The 20,379-nt window shown below is 38.6% G+C and overlaps 1 protein-coding gene across 1 annotated transcript in view; it reads left to right on the top strand.

The window, feature by feature from the left end:
• Nucleotides 1-6: 6 nt before the first annotated feature.
• The window catches only part of RAP2A (RAP2A, member of RAS oncogene family), a 37,471-nt gene continuing 17,098 nt past the window's right edge, over nucleotides 7-20,379 (top strand). Inside the window, exon 1 of the mRNA XM_006141543.3 lies at nucleotides 7-349. Coding sequence (XP_006141605.1) covers nucleotides 36-349 — 314 coding nt within the window. The 5' untranslated portion in view covers nucleotides 7-35. The remainder of the gene's footprint in view (nucleotides 350-20,379) is intronic.

Genomic DNA, 20,379 nt, shown 5'->3' with positions numbered 1-20,379 from the left:
CGGGCGGTGGAGGCGGCGGCGGCCGCGGAGGGACGATGCGCGAGTACAAAGTGGTGGTGCTGGGCTCGGGCGGGGTAGGCAAATCCGCCCTGACCGTGCAGTTCGTGACCGGCACCTTCATCGAGAAATACGACCCCACCATCGAGGACTTCTACCGCAAGGAGATCGAGGTGGACTCGTCGCCGTCGGTGCTGGAGATCCTGGACACGGCGGGCACCGAGCAGTTCGCGTCCATGCGGGACCTGTACATCAAGAACGGCCAGGGCTTCATCCTGGTCTACAGCCTCGTCAACCAGCAGAGCTTCCAGGACATCAAGCCCATGCGGGACCAGATCATCCGCGTGAAGCGGTGAGCGGGCCGGGGCGCGCGCAGGGGCTCGGCGGCTGCACCAGGAGTCGGCGTCCCGTGGCTGGAGCTCCGCGCCGGGCGGGGGGTGGGGGAGCTATCTAGGGAGATGGCTTTGAGCTTTGGGTTTTGCCATTGTCAACGTCCTCCTCTTCCTGAATCTCTAACTCGAGTGCTTTGTTTCACAACTAAAATTTGGCATCTCTTTAGCCCACAGCTCAGCTCTTTGTCTCTTGGATATTATTAGTAGCGCTTGTCCAGAACCTCAAAGCACACAAAGTTTAAAACTTACAGGGAGAAAAGGAGTGGGTAGGTTTGTGCTGGGAAGAGGGGGGCTGTACAACAGAATCTTCCTTTGCAATGTTTGACAGCAGAAATTGTTCACATCTGTACTGTAATAATGTCAATTCAAGAGGAGAGAGACCCTCTCATCCCATAAAAGAATTAATAGTGCCGAGGCTTTTACACAAATGAACTCTCTAATTTAGTGTAAAACTTTCAAGACAGATTATCAAATGATTTGAATACGTCATAACAGCGCAGTGGGATTGCGAGATTATTAGCATATAGGAGCACAGATATGCAATTCACATTAAAAGAATGTGTCTTAACTTTGTTTTTAGATCTGACTGCCTTATCCGCCCCAAAAAATTTTTTAAAAAAAAGCCTTCTTCGAAACAGAACAAGTTTCTTCAAAGGCATGACTCAAGTATTAGCTAATTTAAAGTCGATGCAAATAAGCTCTTTCCTGATACAAATTTTTTTTTCTAAAGTATATAATTTGGAAAAATGGTTGATATCATACATAGTTTGAAATATTTCATTATTTTTTTCTTAAATTGGCCATTTTTCCTAATTTCAAGCATTAGAAATGTAGCATCTTAGTTCCACGTTTTGGCACATCGTTCTAATATTATTTAATGACACCTTACTGTTTTGCCTCTCTCGTAATTAATGCTAGCTGGTAATTTTAATGTCTTTTTTTCTCCCTTCTTCTACTGACAGCCTTAAATTTGAAAACATTTACTGATAGACAGTTGTAAATTTATTGTAGGCACAATTATAAGTCAGATTGAGTCTACTAAATTTGAAGGACCCAGTGATGTTTACCCAAAGGATGCTCAGAAATTCATTACAAGTGGTGGATTTTGGATACAACATGTGAGAGCAAAGGGAAGGCCCTCTAACTATTGTCCTCTCCACTGGGTATGCACTTTAAAAGCTAAACTGAAATTTTGTGTGTTCTTTCTTGCATTAAATTTCAACCTAGAATAAAGTACTCTCATGGCCTTTACTGCTCTTCTAAGATCATTGAATCTGATAGGTTTTCACTTTTCCAGTCTCATTTTCTTAAGGTTAAATGTTTACAGTTAAAGCGATGAAAAGTTTGGTGTTAGACTTTGCTACATATATGTCATTTAAGGTGGCTACATTAAATCCTTACCCTCTCTGCCAATACCACTCAATAAAAAAGAAAAAAAAGATAAACAAAATGTAGAACAGAGTAGTTTCATACGTTGTCACATGTCAATTTCAAGTTGAAAACATGCAATCAGATAATAATCCCAGTAAGTGTTTCAACTGCCCTACCCTTCACATTTAAATATATACATAAAGGACATAAATACCCATGCATACTTTCATAAAGTCATATTCACTCAGGACTGACTTCTTGAAACAAGCCTAGGGAACAGAATATGGGAAAATACCATTGGATACTATGGGCTACATAATTTCATAGTCTCTTATGTTTAGTACAGATTATTTTTCTCAATTATAATAGTTTAATTAGTTTAAGTGTGATGTACTGAAACAGCTTACTTGTGCCACAATCCAGGGGGAAGAAAGAAGTTAAATTCTCCTTGCCTAGATATTATTTTACTTACTGGTCTCAGTTCTTCATGGAAAAAGACCATTGGATCAGCCAAAGTCAAGTTTATAAACCCTTTTCTCTGGCATTTTACCATTGTACACTCAAGAACCACTGGGGCCCTTACTTCTATGTCCTATTATTTTATACTTGACCTCACCCTCATCCTATGGGTTCCCAGTCTATAGCATATCAAACAACATGCTGAAAGGGAGAGAGGATCTGTGCATATTATATATATTATAATACAATGTATAACACATATATTAAGCTAAAGCAGAAATTCTTTAACTCCTACCACTTAAGAAAAGTAAAATATGATTTCAAGTAAGTGAATGTTCTACTCTTTTGGGGACCAATTTTTAAATTAATGAGTTGCTATTGAAATTTTTTAGTAATTGTTCTTCCCTCTTAACCCATTGTGTGTCAGCTAAGCTGCATTTCATATTATATCATATTATATCTCATAAGTATTATGAGATATATTTAAATAGTTACTATCATAATAACGCAGGTGACATGACTGCAGAGAGACTTGGTACCTCATCCAAGACCAGTCATTGATGAAGAAGTTTTGTTTTTTTGATTTTTTAGAGGTTTTTTGCCATAGGGCGTGTGCACTCAGTGGAGAGATTGTAACTAAGATGTGTGAGTGTCACCTTCTTTTCTTCTGTACCAGTCTGTCTTTCAACTTTGTATTTGCTGGCAAATTCAATATCCAGTCTTTGGTCAAGGTCAGTGCTATTAAATAGAAACATAATTCAAATATATTAATAGAAATATAATGCACACATGAATTTTAAAAATTCTAGTAGCTGATTTCACAAAATAACATAAACAGATGAAATCAGTTTTAATAATATGTTTTTTAACCCATGATATCCAAAATATTATCACTTCAACATGCAATCAATACTCAAGAGGTATTAATGAGTTATTATACTTTCTTTTTCATACCATGTCTTCAGAATCTGGTGTGGATTTGACATTTGCAACACATCTAGGTTCAAACCAGCCACATTTCTAGTGCTCAGTAACCACATATGTAGCCACAGGCTACCATATTGGACAGCGCAGGTCTGAGGTGTATACTGTTTAGGAAACACTTCTCTAAACCTCAGCTTCCTTGTCTGAGAAATAGCAGAGCTTACCTCTCATAAAGTTATTGTTAGAATTAAAGTGAGAATGTATTTTAAGGTACCCAGCACAATACCTGTACACAGATGTTGTTCAAGAAATTCTAGCTGTTCTTTTATTAAAAACAACTGGGGATCTCCAGATGGCATGGTGGTTAAGGCACTGGACTCCCACATGGCTAACCTCAATTCAAGTCCCAGTCCTGCAGGCTTGAAACTCAACGCCAAGTGCGTGTGTGTGCATGCCCAAAAATCCCAAGTGGAGAATAGAGAAGAGAGGATTGCAGCACGGCCATCGCCCCTGGAGTGTGATTTCTCACTTACCTCTCACTTTTTCTCTCTCTGTCTCTGGCAAATACACATACCCCTTGGTGAAAACCTTTAAAAATAAAATAACTTCATTACAGGCCAGCGGGTAGCGTGGTGGTTACCTTACTGGACTCCCACATGGCTGACCGCAGTTCAAGTCCCAGACCCAATGGCTTGAAAATCACTTTGAGTATGTGGGCATGTGTGCCCAAATCCTGAGGAGTGCAAGCATACGCAACATATGACAAAAGCCTACAAACAAAACAAACTTTGTCATCTTAACTTATTCTTAATATGAATCTTATTAGAGGAAAAAAGTCTGTAGTTGCATTTTGGAATTTACCTAGTGTAGATAAGATGATACCAAGAAGTGATTAGGATTAAAACAATCCTTTGAAAAATTTTGTTGATATCCTTTTACAATGTTTTCCCTTATAAAGAGTCTTTGGAAAACAGCAAGAGACTGGACATTCATGTACAGCACTAACTGATATCTATAGAGTTTTTCAATGGGTTATTATTTTTTGTAATGTTTTGCTTTTAAAAATTATAAAAGTGGCCCATATTCCCATAGGGGTTTATAAGTACATACCAATGTATAGATGCATGCACAACTTCTTGTCAAAGCCAAGTGGACCAACTAAAAGTAGTTATATTTATGAGTTCATATGTTTTATTTTTCCAACCTTTTGGTGAGTCACACATACAAATAAGAGTGAGAAGAATACAGAATGTTTCTTTTTTTGGGTTTTCACCACAGGGCCGTGCACTTGCCAGAGACAGAGAGAAAGACAGTGAGAGGGGAAGTGAGAAGTCATCCCCCAGAGGGGATGGCCATATTGCAATCCCCTCTTCATTCTCCTTCTGGGATTTTGGGCATGCATACGCATGTTCTCAGCGTGATTTTCAAACCGCCAGGTTTGGGACTCAAACAATGGTCAGCCATGTGGCAGTCCAGTGCCTTAACTGCCACACCACCTGCTGGTACCCAGAAAAGATTTCAGTCGAATTACAATTCTTTCAGATTTTGTAATTGTGTCTATCATATTTACCCGTCCCAGGGTTAGCTATGGTCCTACTTGAAGTGCCTTGGAACATGATAGCAAGGAGGTATGTTTTCAACATCCCAGTGCCCAGTGTGTTTTAACTCTCCCTGCCTTTACAGCCTTAGCTCTCACAACCTCCCCTTTTCCATTTTATTTCAGCACTCAGAACTCACTTTAGCTCTGCAAAACTATCGTTTTCTGGGCTCTCCTTCTACCTTTAGATATCATCTACGTTTTTGCAGTTAATTCCTGCTCCTTCTTTTGTCCCTGCTTAAGAGAGTTTTTCCCCCCACTTAGGGAAGCTCTCTCTGTCTTCTCAAACTGTATTAGCTCCTTCCCCGTCTACCCACGGTGCACTTTACCCTTACCCTCAGCTGCATGTACTGAGATGCCAATGCACTGTTCTTTCACTTTTCTTTATAGCATTCATCAAAATTTTATTAATTGTATGGTAATTCACATGCAGTCTTTCTCATGATGCCTTAAGTCCATGTATCTAGCACAGCTTCTGACACATATCAAGAAAAATATGTTGAAAGTCTATGTTCAGAAAGAAATGTGTTTGTATTGTCCTTTGGCCTCAGTTTCCTCAGACATTTTGATTTTATAGATGGAAGAGAACCCCCCCCACCACTTTGCTATAGGATACATGCACGGAGTGGGAGGAGGAATGGAAAGTGAGAAATCACCCCCAAGGAAGGATGACCATGCCACAGTCTCTTCTCCATTCTTCTCTTAGGATTTTGGGCACACACGCACATCACCTGTCATGTTTCTCAAGCATGGTTGGCCATGTGGGATCCAGCGTAACCACACCACCTGCTGGCCCCAGGAATGCTTTTTTGAAGTTCGCGTTGTAGATGGAGATATCTCCCTTCAGCTTTCCCATTCTCTGAGGGCACTTATAGCTAGGGCAATGAGTGAAGAGGTAGTTTAATGTGAGCCTCAAACAATCAGGCGCATGATGGATTCCAGATGGAGGAAATGGCATGGAAAATGCATAGAATGTGGGTTTTTTGGATGTTAAGTAGACCAGACTGACTGAACTAAGAATTTTTATAGAAGTGTGAAGGGAAGTAAGGTGAAATGTTAATGCTGAATTACTTAAGGTTTGTAATTGGACTTGATCCTGTAGTGAAGGATCATAATCAAAATTTTTATAGAAATAGCAATATGGCAGTGATAATGATAGATGTCTTAGTGGTGATAGAAGGATTGTTATAAATATTGTGGTAATCTAATTTCTGTATAAAGTGTGAAAATGCAGTGGCCTGGCATCTATAGGAACAAGAAGGAAAACAGGTGTGAGTAATGTGTAAAGGATGAATTAAGCTTAGTGGTAGAGTGAAAGAGGAAGGTTCAAAGCAACTTTGATGTTTTGAAGATGAGTGAATAGGATTATGGAGTAATGGCTGGGGAAGATTATTTCAGTTTTAGAGATGGTAATCATCCAGATACATTGCCTAATAAGTAATTAGAATATATGAATAGTGTGGAAATTCGGGTTATGTAGGAATGTAAAGACACACTATCACCTGCATAGCTCAGATTGGGAGAGTAGCTGAAACGTACCAGGTAGAGTATACAGTGATAGAAGTGAGGATATTTCTAGGAATAGAAATTAGAAGTGAACATAGTCAAGGATAGAAATGAAGAGTCACAGATGTACCATGGAGATGTCATACATTGCAGTAGGCTAGAAGGCTTGAGGTTTTTCAAGATTGGGGGAAAGATGGTTGATTTACACTACCAAAGCTAAGTAAGTTACTGCTTTTAAAAAAATCATCAATATTTCCTGGGACCAGCAGTTAGCGTAATGGCTATGTCGCTGGACTCCCATGTAGCCGACTGCGGTTCAAATCCCGGACCCGGCAGCTTAAACTCACACCAGGCGCGTGTGCATGCGTGCCCAAGATCCCAAGAGGAGAATGGAGGAGAAGGGATTGTGACATGGCCATCCCCCCTGGGGGGTGATTTCTCACTTCCTGTCTCTCTGTTTCTCTCTTTCTGGGGAGCGCACACGCCCTATAGGAAAAAACCTCCACAAAACAAAAACAAAATAAATCATCAGTATTTCCTTATCACTCCATTTAAGTGACCCAACTGATCCTTTGTACTTTTTTCCTGATAAGTAGCAATAAAAACCTACTCTAAAATAGAAGCTCATTGCCAGTTGCTGCACAGAGATCTCTGGACCATGACCGATTGGTACTGTAGAGCTGGTGTACCATAAAATACACCAAGTAATGTTTGTTTCAAGTGAAATCCGCAAAGCTCTGCTAGTGTTCCTCCACAGACACTTCCTTCCCCAGTAGCTAAACTTGTAATCCAAAACAGGGCCTCCCAGTTACAGGCCATGAGTCACTTTTTAATTTTTATTTATATATTTATTTTTGGTAATGGTGAATCAGTAAAAAAAAAAAAAAATTTACTTATAAATATATACCATGTCCTTAACCCCCTGTAACTTAGGGGTTAAGGAAACCAGATTCCATATGGCTGACCAGAGTGATGGCTTAAAAAACATGCCAGACACATGTGCGTTCATGCTCAAAATCCTGATGGATGGGGAAATGAAGGAAAAGGGGTTGCAATGTGACTATGCCCCACTGTGGGGTGCTTTTTTCCCTCTGTCTCTTCTGTGACGAGTGCATGTGCCACCACCCTCCAACAGTATATGCACACACATACCATGAAGAACTGATGTCTGACTCCCAACATAAAAGAAAGAATTCAGGGTGGCACACATGCCCTATAGCAAAAATATCTCAAAAAGAGAAAAGAAAAAGAAAAAGGGCCAGCAGGTGACATAGTGTTTAAGGTGCTGGACTCCCCTCATGGTTGACTTCCGGTCCCAGCAGCTTGAAACACACCAGATGCATGTGCGTGCATGCCCAAAATCTTAAGAGACTAGAGGAGAAGGGATTGTGGCATGGCCATCCCTTTTTGGGAATGGTAACTTCTCACTTTATCTCTGTCTCTCTCTGCCTCTCCAGCACACATGCACCCTATAGCAAAAATCTCTCTTAAAAAAAGTAATTCAGAAATGGAGAAAAGGACCAATGTTGAGAGCTGTATCCATTTAAGATTTAAAAACTGTGAGAATTATGGTAACAAAATAGAATATCAGTGTTAAAATCATCAACAGTAGACAACAAACAGTATAACTAGTAAGTCAAAATGGAAGGGGAAAAATGGGAAATAGTATGAATGCTTCCTCATCTTTCATTAGAAGCACTCAAATGGTCAGAAATTGAAATTTGTTTTAAAAATGAGTCTAGGAGTTCAGTGTTTTTCATAACCTTTTTGTCTTTTCTAAAACCATTTTATTGAGGTTATGATTAACATATGAAAAGCTGTGTATGTACATTTGTATACGTATACATAAAATATACACAACTTGATGAGTTTGGAGATAATACTCATGAAACCACAATCAATGCTGTAAACCTATTGATAACCTCCAAAAGTTTTCTCTCACCCTATTCATTCATCTGTTCTTTTTTTTTTTTTGTGGTAAGAACACAGCTACTTAGCAAATTTGTGTTTTTTTTTTTTTTTTTTGTGGTAAGAGCACAGCTACTTAGCAAATTTGTAAGTATTAGGTTTTCAGAAAAGTCTTACACATTTCTCTGCATTTTTGCATAGAAAAAAATACATCATGATTTTTCCAACAATGCAATATATGATACTCTAAACTGAAGATGGTATGCTGTTGAGTAGATCTCTAGGATTACAAATAATCTTTCATAACAAAACTGTGATGAGTCATTTTTTTAGGCCCAAAGTTTTTTTTTTTTTTTTTTTTTTTCTGAAAGAGAAACATGTTTTTTATTGCATTATAAACTTAGAACATTACAATAGAGTAGTTTTCTTTTTACCATCCCAGGATCAGTTTTTTTTTTTTTTTTAAAGACTTTTATCATAGGGCACATATATTTACCAGAGAGCGAGAAGAAGAAAACATGAGAAATCACCCCCTGAGGGGATGGCCACCACTGTAGTCCCTTCTGTTTCATTCTCTTGGGATTTGGGGCATGCACACTCCCGTGTGTGGCATGTTTTTCAAACTGGCAGATCCAGTACTCCATGCAGTCAGTCATGTGGGATCCAGTGCTTTAAACCACCACACAGCTTGCTGCCCCTGAGATTGGAATACTTAAAGTTCATGTTGCAGATGGAGAAAACGATCTCCCTTCAGCTCTAAGACTCTGTGAAAACACTTCTGGGTCAATGCGGAAAGAGGTAAAGCTTAATATAAATCTTAAAGAATCACTAGCTTGTGACCTGCCAGTCTTGGTTATAATTGTATCAATAAAATCTATACTCAGAGAAATAATTCTAAGGTTATTTATTTTTTAAGTGGTAGATGGGAAAATAAGTAGTCACCCAACCATTCTATAACACACAGACAAAAGATGTTTTCTCCCTACATATTGGTAAATCCTCTGGCAAGAAGAATGAATGGATGATTAGAAGGGGACATGACTGACCCACTGAATAATAATACTCATACCACCAGGCACGTGGATGATGTGACTGTATAGCTATCATTTAGGAAAATGTTGGATAATTGATACATAAGCCTTAAAGAGGAGGTAGAGGAACTGATAAAAATATCTCTAGATGACACAACCAACAAGAAGATCCAGAAAAGCTAGACTCTTTATTTGATAAAATTTACCAGTAGAATACTCAGGAAGTACATAATTTGTGTGCAAACTAATAGGAAAATATATATGGCACAGAAAAATGCACATATTATATATTTATACATTATTTCTGAGTAAGAATCTTCACATAATACCACATATACTTAATATAAGGAATTTTTTTCAGGAGATTTTTTAATTTTATATCTTTTTCTGAAGCATTTTTTAAACCATGGCCTTTAGACAAGCATTTGTGCCTCCCTTGAGAGTTTTCTTTGGATTTTGACTTTTCTCTATTATGAGTTTCTTCATCTTTTCTTACCTATGGTTTTCTTATATATTTATAATTTTTCCAGTCTACAGTATAAAGAGTTGCATATTATTTCAAATTTTGGGGGAAATATTTGAGTTCAAATATGAGTGAACTTTCAAACAAGGCAGAACTTATAGAGACTGAATGGTTATAAGAGTAAATATGTACAAATAATATTTCTTTAGGAAACTTAGGAAGATTTAATGGTAGAAGTATGCCATATATTTTATATATATATGTATGTATGTATGCCTTTTAATCTACTTTGACAGTTTTTTATTTCATTAAAAATTATCCTTAGCCCAACATAGGAAAATTTAGTTTCATAAATATCCCTTTATTTATCAGTTCATACTAAACCTTTTATCAATAGTAAAATGATATTCATAATGGTAATGCTACCGTTTGAGTCCTGGGCATTTCAGTAAAGTGCGCAAGTAAAATATAAATAATTTGTAAAGTTTAAAGTTAATCAAAATATGTAAAATATTTCAAATTGCTGAATATTTCAAGAATACTGACCACTATTAATAAGTAGATACAGCTTTGTACACATAAAAGACCGAAGCCTCTTTTTTTTTTTTTTTGAGAGGTTTTTGCTATAGGGCACATGCGCTCACCAGACAGAGAGAGACAGAGACAGAAAGCGAGAAATCACCCCCCAGGGGGGATGGTCATGCTGCAATCCCTTCTCCTCCACTCTCCTCTCGGGATCTTGGGCACACATGCACACGCGCCCGGCGTGAGTTCTAAGCCACCGGGTCCGGGATGCGAACCGCGGTTGACCATGTGGGAGTCCAGCGACATAGCCATTACGCTAACTGCTGGTTCCCAAGACTGAAGCCTCTTTGAAAATAATCAACTTAATATTACATCTGTTTCACCTTTTTTTTTCTTTTAGGGAAACCATGTTAAAAAGCAAACATCTATATTAGCCCAGTTTTGAATAAATTTCCCTTTAAATTGAGAGTCTTCACTCTGAAATACGATTTCATTTTAAGCATGTGAGTTGGAATAAGGTGGTGGGTACCTTAATCAGTTATGAATACCATCTTAGATTGAAGTCATGGTTTGGGAAGTCCAGTGACAAATCAGCATAGGAAGTCTTTGGAAATATGCATTGAAAGCATTATTGTTGGAAATGTATTTGGAATCACACATTGCTGAAAATTGTCTGATTAGGTTATCAAAAATGCAGGAAAAGTAAATGTACATTTAAATCGCAGATTCTTTTTTACTCATAATGCTGAAATGTATATACTAACAGAATTAGATAAATGGATCTTTCATTTCTCTAAAACATTTTAGATTTTAAAACATACCAAAATGGGTATTTTAGGGAGAAGTATGGTGATTTATAATTTTTGTTTTTTAATTATTATGTAGAAAATATTGAAAAAACAATAACCAGTCTTTGTCTACTACAGCTGATCCACTCAGCGGTGGCTTTCACATTTTCTGAAGCAGGGCCCTCAGTAAGAAACAAGTTCTGGATTGTGATGCAGGGCACACAGAGGCATAAATACATATAACTGAAACCAGCCTTTTAGGAAACAGTAGTTACACTCGCTGTGTTTATGTTACATTTTCTATTTATTCTCTTCTGTTTCATTGTTCTTAAATGCTCCTCGTGCCTCACCAAATTGATCTCATCACACATAATTTAGAAACTACTGTCCTAAAAATTTGTACTCTAAGAAAACTGAATGGAGTTCTCTTTAATATTTCCAAACAACTTTTATGTTCTATTTTGCTTTTCCAGTCTCTAATATGCTAAGATTACAAAACTGAAATACTTCCCAATGTGAGTTACCAAATGCTACTTCTGTTACACACAAAGAGAACATTTAGTTACTTAACAGAAAGATAAGTGAACTATACCTTTTGAGGAAGCATTTATTACTGTTCTTGAGGAGAGGTCTCTCATGTTATCTTGTTCACTCTGCTGGGGCAGGATGACTTGCCTTGTGGAAACTTCGAACAGAGAAAGAGCTACTGTGGTGGTATGAGACTGGAGTTTGCAATTGTGGCCCTAGCCAGGTGCTGAGGAGGTGTGGGAAGCTCATGTTTAAAAGACAAGATTGATTCAGCCCTTCCTTTAAAAGTAAAGTATGTAGAGATGACCATAATTATAGATATGTTACAATCACTTAGTGAAGTTTCTCAAGAGAAACATTGCAAAACCTTTACTTAAAACATTTAGCAGTGTCATTTCTCACGCTTTCCATTCCCTTAAAAATTAATAATTTATATGTGGAAATCCCACATTATATTAATAATTCAATATGTATTAGTATTTTCTTCTTTACTAGGTAGCTTTACAACTCTCCAGGAATAAAATATTAGGATGTTTTTCGCTATATTTGGGTGGAGAATTCCGTTTTGTTCAAAAATCTAGATACATCTGTTTTTAGGTTCCCATTAAACATAACAAATAATATATATATGCTATTATTCTCTAATACAGTATTTTATTGTATAGAGTGATCTTGTCTTTTTATCTATGTAAACAGTAAGTGCTAATTTGGTTAAAGCTGAGCTCCAGCCCTTGTTAGTTAGATAATTAGGATTAAGTTAACATTCTCTGTGTTTCAATTTCCTCATCTGTAATATGGAAATGTTATAATAACTAATATGGTAATGAATGTAAAATGCTTTTTTTTCCATCTAAAATTTCAATAGTAAATTTTCACTGAAAATCACTGAAGTAGGAATGAAACGTAAGCATTTATTTGACATTGATTAGATCTGTGATTTCTTAGAAATTAGGCTCAGTTGTCTTACCATATCTAGATAGAGTATATACCTAGTCTACTATCACATTTCCATCTCTTTTCCACTACTTTCTCCTCTGTGTTTTAAGTATATGATAGAACTTAGAGCCTAGACCTGAAGGCTTTGTGCCTTTGCCTTCCCCTAGAGACTTGGCTATAAATAGTGGCAGTATGTTTTTGTGACTCACAAGAAATTGTGATAATTTTTAGCATATACATAAATTGTAAATATAGAAATTCTATGGAAAAAGCCATCACATATAATGTTTAGTATTCCTTAAATAATACTTTTAAATAGAAGCTGATAGTGACAGTAGACTTTTATCCATTTTTGGCCAGAGGGCATATGTGCCCACCAAAGAGAGACAGGTAGAGGAGAAAGCACCCCCATGGGGAATGATCATGCCACAGTCACTTCTTTCTTCTTTTCGAATTTTGAGAACACATGTATCTGCACCCAGCATGATCAAGTTGCAAGGCCAAGAGTCAGACCACACAACTGGTCATGTAGATCCAGCTGCTGCCCAGCCGCCAGGCCACAGAGTTGGCCTGACAGCAGGTCTTTTTATGAGTATGAAAAGCTCTGTATTGGATGAAGAGAAATTTAAGTCTTTATGGTTGATTCTATATAGTTACATGTTGGCACAGCTTTTTAATAAATCCACTCCAGAAAAAGTTTTATGTTTTTCTATAAAAGTCGAAGCTATCAACATCAAATAATATGGTTTAAACTACCTCTTTTGCATAGCATTGCCCTGGGCACTATGCAGAAGAAGTCTAGAGGCTATCTTTGTTCTTCTGGTGTGCCAAAATGTACTATAAGTGAGTAAATATTTCACAGTATTGAGTTATATAGAAATATGTTTTATGACAATTAGATTTCTAGGTTTCAAAATACTTTTCTATCAAAAAGTTGCTCTTTCGCGGGAACCAGCAGTTAGCGTAATGGCTATGTCGCTGGACTCCCATGTAGTCGACCGCGGTTCGCGTCTCGGACCCGGTGGCTTAAATCTCACGCCGGGCGCGTGTGCGTGCGTGCCCAAGATCCCGAGGGGAGAATGGAGGAGAAGGGATTGCGGCGTGACCATCCCCCCTGGGGGGTGATTTCTCACTTTCTGTCTCTATGTCTCTGTCTGGCGAGCGCACGCGCCCTATAGCGAAAACCTCTCCAAAAAAAAAAAAAAGTTGCTCTTTCTAAGAGACTTTTTCTAAGGGCTTTTCATTCATTCTAACTCATTATTGAAGGACAGAAATTTGTCTATAAAACTAATGACAATAGTTATGTATGTGGTATATAACTTCATTTGGTCTGCTGTAATAGACTACCTTGGATTGGGTAATTTATAAATAATAGAAGGTTATTACTTACAGTTCCAGAGGCTGAGAAGTCAGATGTAAAGAACCAAAAGATTCCGGTGAAGACCTCTTCTTCATAGCTGGCACCACTTGCATTGTCCTCACAGTGTAGAAGGGAAAAATGGCTCCTTTAAGCCTCTTTTATAAGGGCACCAATTTCATTTGTGAGAGTGCAGCCTTCATGACTTAATTACTTTCTAAAGGTTCCACCTCTTAATACTATCACACTGGGAATAAGTTTCATTATATGAATTTTTAGAGGACATACATTCCAACCATAGCAATATATTTAATAGCTTTTGCTCTGCCCTATTGAAAATATAATTTCTCAGGACCAGCAGATGGCCTAATGGTTACATCGCTGGACTTCCACATAGTTGATTGCAGTTCAAGTCCTAGACCCAGCAACTTAAAACTCACACCAGGTGCATGTGCATGCATGTCCAAAATCCCAAGAGGAGAATGGAGGAGAAGGGACTGAGGTGTGACCATCCCCCATAGGGGGGATGATTTCTTGTCTTCTGTCTCTCTGTCTCTGTTTCTCCAATAAGTGCACATGCCCTATAGGAAAAAATCTCTCTAAAAAAATTTAAAAAGAGGGGGACCAGCAGATAGCATAATGGTTATATCACTGGACTCCCACATAGTTGACTGTGGTTTGAGTCCCAGACCCAGTGGCTTATAACTCACGCCAGGTGCATATGCATGTGTGCCCAAAATCCCTAGAGGAGCCTAGAGGAGAAGAGATTGTGGCTAGGCCATCCCCCCTGGTAGATGATTTCTCACTTTCTGTCTCTGTCTCTCAATGTCTCCAGCAAATCCACATACCCTATAGCAAAATAAAACCTCCCTTAAAAAAAAAAAGTAAATATAATTTCTCTTCTTCCCAAGTGACCCTCATATACAATTTTTTTCTCTTCTTTTATGAACCAACATTCCAAATATACTTTGACCGTTAGTAATGCTGGTTGGTAAAGTGAAGGACTGGATGCCCATTGTTAATAAAAAGTAGTTAAATATGACAGGACTTCATAAAGTTTGTGGGAAAATGGAAGTAAAATATGAGTTTATTTGGTGTCACAGACGTTTGAATTCCATGCATCATTTTTATAATACACATTTTCCGTGTACTTATTGAAAACCTCTTGTATGAGCTAGCCAGAAATAAAACATTACCCAGCTTCACTTACTGAAGTGTAGAGCTAGAAGCCACAGGCTAACCACAATTGAGTCCCCAGCCCGGTCGGCCTGAAAACACGCTGGGCCCTTGCTCAGGATCCTGGTGGGCTGGAGGGCTAGACAAAAGGCATCCCAGTGCAGCTGAGCCCTGAGGAGGTGTCGCTCTTTCTTTATTCGCACATGAATATTATAAGTTATTTTAAGAAACACATACAGGGGCCAGCAGGTGGCATGGTAGTTGGGGCACTGGACTGCCACATGGCTGACTGCAGTTTGAGTCCCAGACCTGGTGGCTTGTTTTCTCATTCTTTCTCTTCATCTGGTCAAATTAAAAAATAATAAGTAAAATGAAATAAATCTTTAAAAAAATACATACATACCTGAAAGCTAATTAAAAAGTTAACTGCAAGTTACCAACATACATACATACGTGAAAGCTAACTAGAAAATTAGCTACACTTAATTTTTATTTTTTTAATTTTTATTTCTTAAGAGAGAGAGAAAGGCAAGCATGCTCGACAGTATCACACACTGCCATCTCCCTCACTCAGCCTTCCTAGCTAGCCAGGATTGTGGTTGTGTTACCCAATGTATACAGGTCAACCAGGGCATCACACTTGTGATCTTCCACATGGATCCAGCTTTACTTGAGCAACACCTTCCTGTTCCACCACCGAGGTGCAATTGTTGTATGGAGCGCTGTGCAGGGAAATCCTCTAGTTGAGTGTGGGCTCAGAAGGAAGAACACATTGACCCAGTAGTATGGTCTACCCTTTGAGAGGCAGCCAGGATATGTGTTTACCATCCCAGTCTAATAAATTAGTACCTTAATTATGGTAGGATGCCTCCCAGAGGCATATGCTTTTTAAAAGGCTACTCTTGATGATAGAAAACGTTTATTCCTAAGGCTATTCGGAGCACATTATGTGGTTTTATTGAAAGAAATAATGTGCTTTTATAGAGGCAGGGATGATGGGGGATGGGGGAAGATGTATTCCATTGCTCTCATCAGAATGTTCTATTAAAATAATGAGTCTGAAGCTGTTCTTTGCAGGCCATGCTGATTGGCTTCCAACAGTCCCATATATATTTTCCTTTGAATGACTCCCACTGCTTTGTTCTAGTTCCTCTTCTTCAAGGTGACTGACCACTTGTCTCTGTTTCTCTAGGACATGGCAGGTGTGTGCCTGTTGTCCTGCACACTTATTTGTAGTGCTCCTTTACATCTCCAGTGCGTCTCATTTTGGGCAATAAATTATGTGACAGCTCTGGACTCTTCACTCACAATCCCTGTTTTTAGAGTCATGGCAGTTTAAATCTCACTTTTGCATGTATTCTTGTGATATCTACTCTAAGTAAAATCTCTGTCCTTAACTTAGCCAGCATCTTTTTTTACTGCATTTGTTAATTTGAATAAATAAGTCCTCATGAACTGGAAATCATGCAGTTTTAAACAATGACATCATTTTTACTAAATGTGCCGGATTAAAGATAACTGCAGATTATTTGACACAATTCTCATTGAGAAGTGGATTATAGTTCCGCTACCTTCAAATATGTGCTCACCTTATCTACTTTGACCAATAGTCTATGGCCGAAGTGATGTGAAAACCAGTTTGGGATCTGGTCTCTAAGAAAACTACCGCTCCCACTTTGGTCTTCTGGATCCCAGAGCAGCCGTGTAAAAAGTTTCTTTGCTGGGACAACCTGGCAAGAGGCCCTAAGGCAACAACAGGAGGTGGTGGGAAGGGAGCTCCTTTCCAGCTTTTCCTACTGAGCCTGGCCTGAGATGAGGCCACCAAAATCCCAAGAGGAGAATGGAGGAGAAGGGACTGAGGTGTGACCATCCCCCATAGGGGGGATGATTTCTTGTCTTCTGTCTCTCTGTCTCTGTTTCTCCAATAAGTGCACATGCCCTATAGGAAAAAATCTCTCTAAAAAAATTTAAAAAGAGGGGGACCAGCAGATAGCATAATGGTTATATCACTGGACTCCCACATAGTTGACTGTGGTTTGAGTCCCAGACCCAGTGGCTTATAACTCACGCCAGGTGCATATGCATGTGTGCCCAAAATCCCTAGAGGAGCCTAGAGGAGAAGAGATTGTGGCTAGGCCATCCCCCCTGGTAGATGATTTCTCACTTTCTGTCTCTGTCTCTCAATGTCTCCAGCAAATCCACATACCCTATAGCAAAATAAAACCTCCCTTAAAAAAAAAAAGTAAATATAATTTCTCTTCTTCCCAAGTGACCCTCATATACAATTTTTTTCTCTTCTTTTATGAACCAACATTCCAAATATACTTTGACCGTTAGTAATGCTGGTTGGTAAAGTGAAGGACTGGATGCCCATTGTTAATAAAAAGTAGTTAAATATGACAGGACTTCATAAAGTTTGTGGGAAAATGGAAGTAAAATATGAGTTTATTTGGTGTCACAGACGTTTGAATTCCATGCATCATTTTTATAATACACATTTTCCGTGTACTTATTGAAAACCTCTTGTATGAGCTAGCCAGAAATAAAACATTACCCAGCTTCACTTACTGAAGTGTAGAGCTAGAAGCCACAGGCTAACCACAATTGAGTCCCCAGCCCGGTCGGCCTGAAAACACGCTGGGCCCTTGCTCAGGATCCTGGTGGGCTGGAGGGCTAGACAAAAGGCATCCCAGTGCAGCTGAGCCCTGAGGAGGTGTCGCTCTTTCTTTATTCGCACATGAATATTATAAGTTATTTTAAGAAACACATACAGGGGCCAGCAGGTGGCATGGTAGTTGGGGCACTGGACTGCCACATGGCTGACTGCAGTTTGAGTCCCAGACCTGGTGGCTTGTTTTCTCATTCTTTCTCTTCATCTGGTCAAATTAAAAAATAATAAGTAAAATGAAATAAATCTTTAAAAAAATACATACATACCTGAAAGCTAATTAAAAAGTTAACTGCAAGTTACCAACATACATACATACGTGAAAGCTAACTAGAAAATTAGCTACACTTAATTTTTATTTTTTTAATTTTTATTTCTTAAGAGAGAGAGAAAGGCAAGCATGCTCGACAGTATCACACACTGCCATCTCCCTCACTCAGCCTTCCTAGCTAGCCAGGATTGTGGTTGTGTTACCCAATGTATACAGGTCAACCAGGGCATCACACTTGTGATCTTCCACATGGATCCAGCTTTACTTGAGCAACACCTTCCTGTTCCACCACCGAGGTGCAATTGTTGTATGGAGCGCTGTGCAGGGAAATCCTCTAGTTGAGTGTGGGCTCAGAAGGAAGAACACATTGACCCAGTAGTATGGTCTACCCTTTGAGAGGCAGCCAGGATATGTGTTTACCATCCCAGTCTAATAAATTAGTACCTTAATTATGGTAGGATGCCTCCCAGAGGCATATGCTTTTTAAAAGGCTACTCTTGATGATAGAAAACGTTTATTCCTAAGGCTATTCGGAGCACATTATGTGGTTTTATTGAAAGAAATAATGTGCTTTTATAGAGGCAGGGATGATGGGGGATGGGGGAAGATGTATTCCATTGCTCTCATCAGAATGTTCTATTAAAATAATGAGTCTGAAGCTGTTCTTTGCAGGCCATGCTGATTGGCTTCCAACAGTCCCATATATATTTTCCTTTGAATGACTCCCACTGCTTTGTTCTAGTTCCTCTTCTTCAAGGTGACTGACCACTTGTCTCTGTTTCTCTAGGACATGGCAGGTGTGTGCCTGTTGTCCTGCACACTTATTTGTAGTGCTCCTTTACATCTCCAGTGCGTCTCATTTTGGGCAATAAATTATGTGACAGCTCTGGACTCTTCACTCACAATCCCTGTTTTTAGAGTCATGGCAGTTTAAATCTCACTTTTGCATGTATTCTTGTGATATCTACTCTAAGTAAAATCTCTGTCCTTAACTTAGCCAGCATCTTTTTTTACTGCATTTGTTAATTTGAATAAATAAGTCCTCATGAACTGGAAATCATGCAGTTTTAAACAATGACATCATTTTTACTAAATGGGCCGGATTAAAGATAACTGCAGATTATTTGACACAATTCTCATTGAGAAGTGGATTATAGTTCCGCTACCTTCAAATATGTGCTCACCTTATCTACTTTGACCAATAGTCTATGGCCGAAGTGATGTGAAAACCAGTTTGGGATCTGGTCTCTAAGAAAACTACCGCTCCCACTTTGGTCTTCTGGATCCCAGAGCAGCCGTGTAAAAAGTTTCTTTGCTGGGACAACCTGGCAAGAGGCCCTAAGGCAACAACAGGAGGTGGTGGGAAGGGAGCTCCTTTCCAGCTTTTCCTACTGAGCCTGGCCTGAGATGAGGCCATCTTTGACCCTTCAGCTCAGCCCTTTGACCTTGTAAAGCTGGCTTCAGCTCAGTGCCTCTGAGTGACCCCAGTCAATATGATGTGGAACAGGAGACTATTCCACCTGAGTTCTGCCCAAATTCTTCTTACAACCTCATGAAATACTGTAAAATGGTTATTTTAATCCATTAGGTTTGGGGATAATTTTTTATGCAACAGAAGTTATCTGTTACAAAAAAGATTTTGGACAAACATGTCAATATTTCTCATTTTGGCCAAAGAATCCTGTTGATCCTTTCGATTTCTTTGTGAAGACTTGAAAAACTATATATTGAAGACCAGTAAGTGACACATGTATGAATGAACATTAAACTCTTAAAAGGTGGCAAAAAGATAAGAACACTTATCAACTGCCTGTACAGTTTATCAGTCTGATGTCATATTACTACTCCCTCCTGTGCAGAAATAAATACACATTGAGGATCACATTTAATTTATTACGAATATAACAAGGGGCCAGCAGGTAGTTAAGGTGCTGGATTCCCACATGGCTGATGACAATTCAAGTACCCAACCTGGTAGCTTGAAAATCACACTGGGCACATTTGTTTATGTGCCTGAAATCCTAGGAGGAGAATGGAGGACAAGGGATTGCCACATGGCAGTCCCCCCATAAGGGGGGTGATTTCTCACTTTCACTTTCACTTTCTCTGTCTGTGTCTCTGCCAAAAGCGTGCACCCTGTGGCAAAAAGAAAAAAATATGTAACATTAAGATTGTTTCAGTAGAAAATCTAAGTAAATATATGTGGGTGCTTCAGAAAGTTTATGGAAGAACAGAATTAAAGTATGAGTTTATTTTTAAATTCATGCAAAAGAAAGGAAGTTCATATTTTTTCATAAATAAATTTTTATGAATTTTTTGAAAAATATATGTCCATTGCAGCTGCTTATAAGACAGCTTGTACCACCTCCTTTCCCTTCACTCCACCCACTGCATCATATATAACAATTATTGATATATACCATATTTTTTAAAGAATTTTTTTATATAATTATTTTTTTTTCACATGAGTCACCAGGGAAAG

The sequence above is a fragment of the Tupaia chinensis genome, unplaced genomic scaffold, assembly GCF_000334495.1.
Source record: "Tupaia chinensis unplaced genomic scaffold, TupChi_1.0 Scaffold000057_1, whole genome shotgun sequence".
Classification (NCBI taxonomy): domain Eukaryota; kingdom Metazoa; phylum Chordata; class Mammalia; order Scandentia; family Tupaiidae; genus Tupaia; species Tupaia belangeri.
The sequence above is the reverse complement of the archived record's forward strand: the minus strand, read 5'-3'. Positions and strand labels throughout refer to the sequence as shown.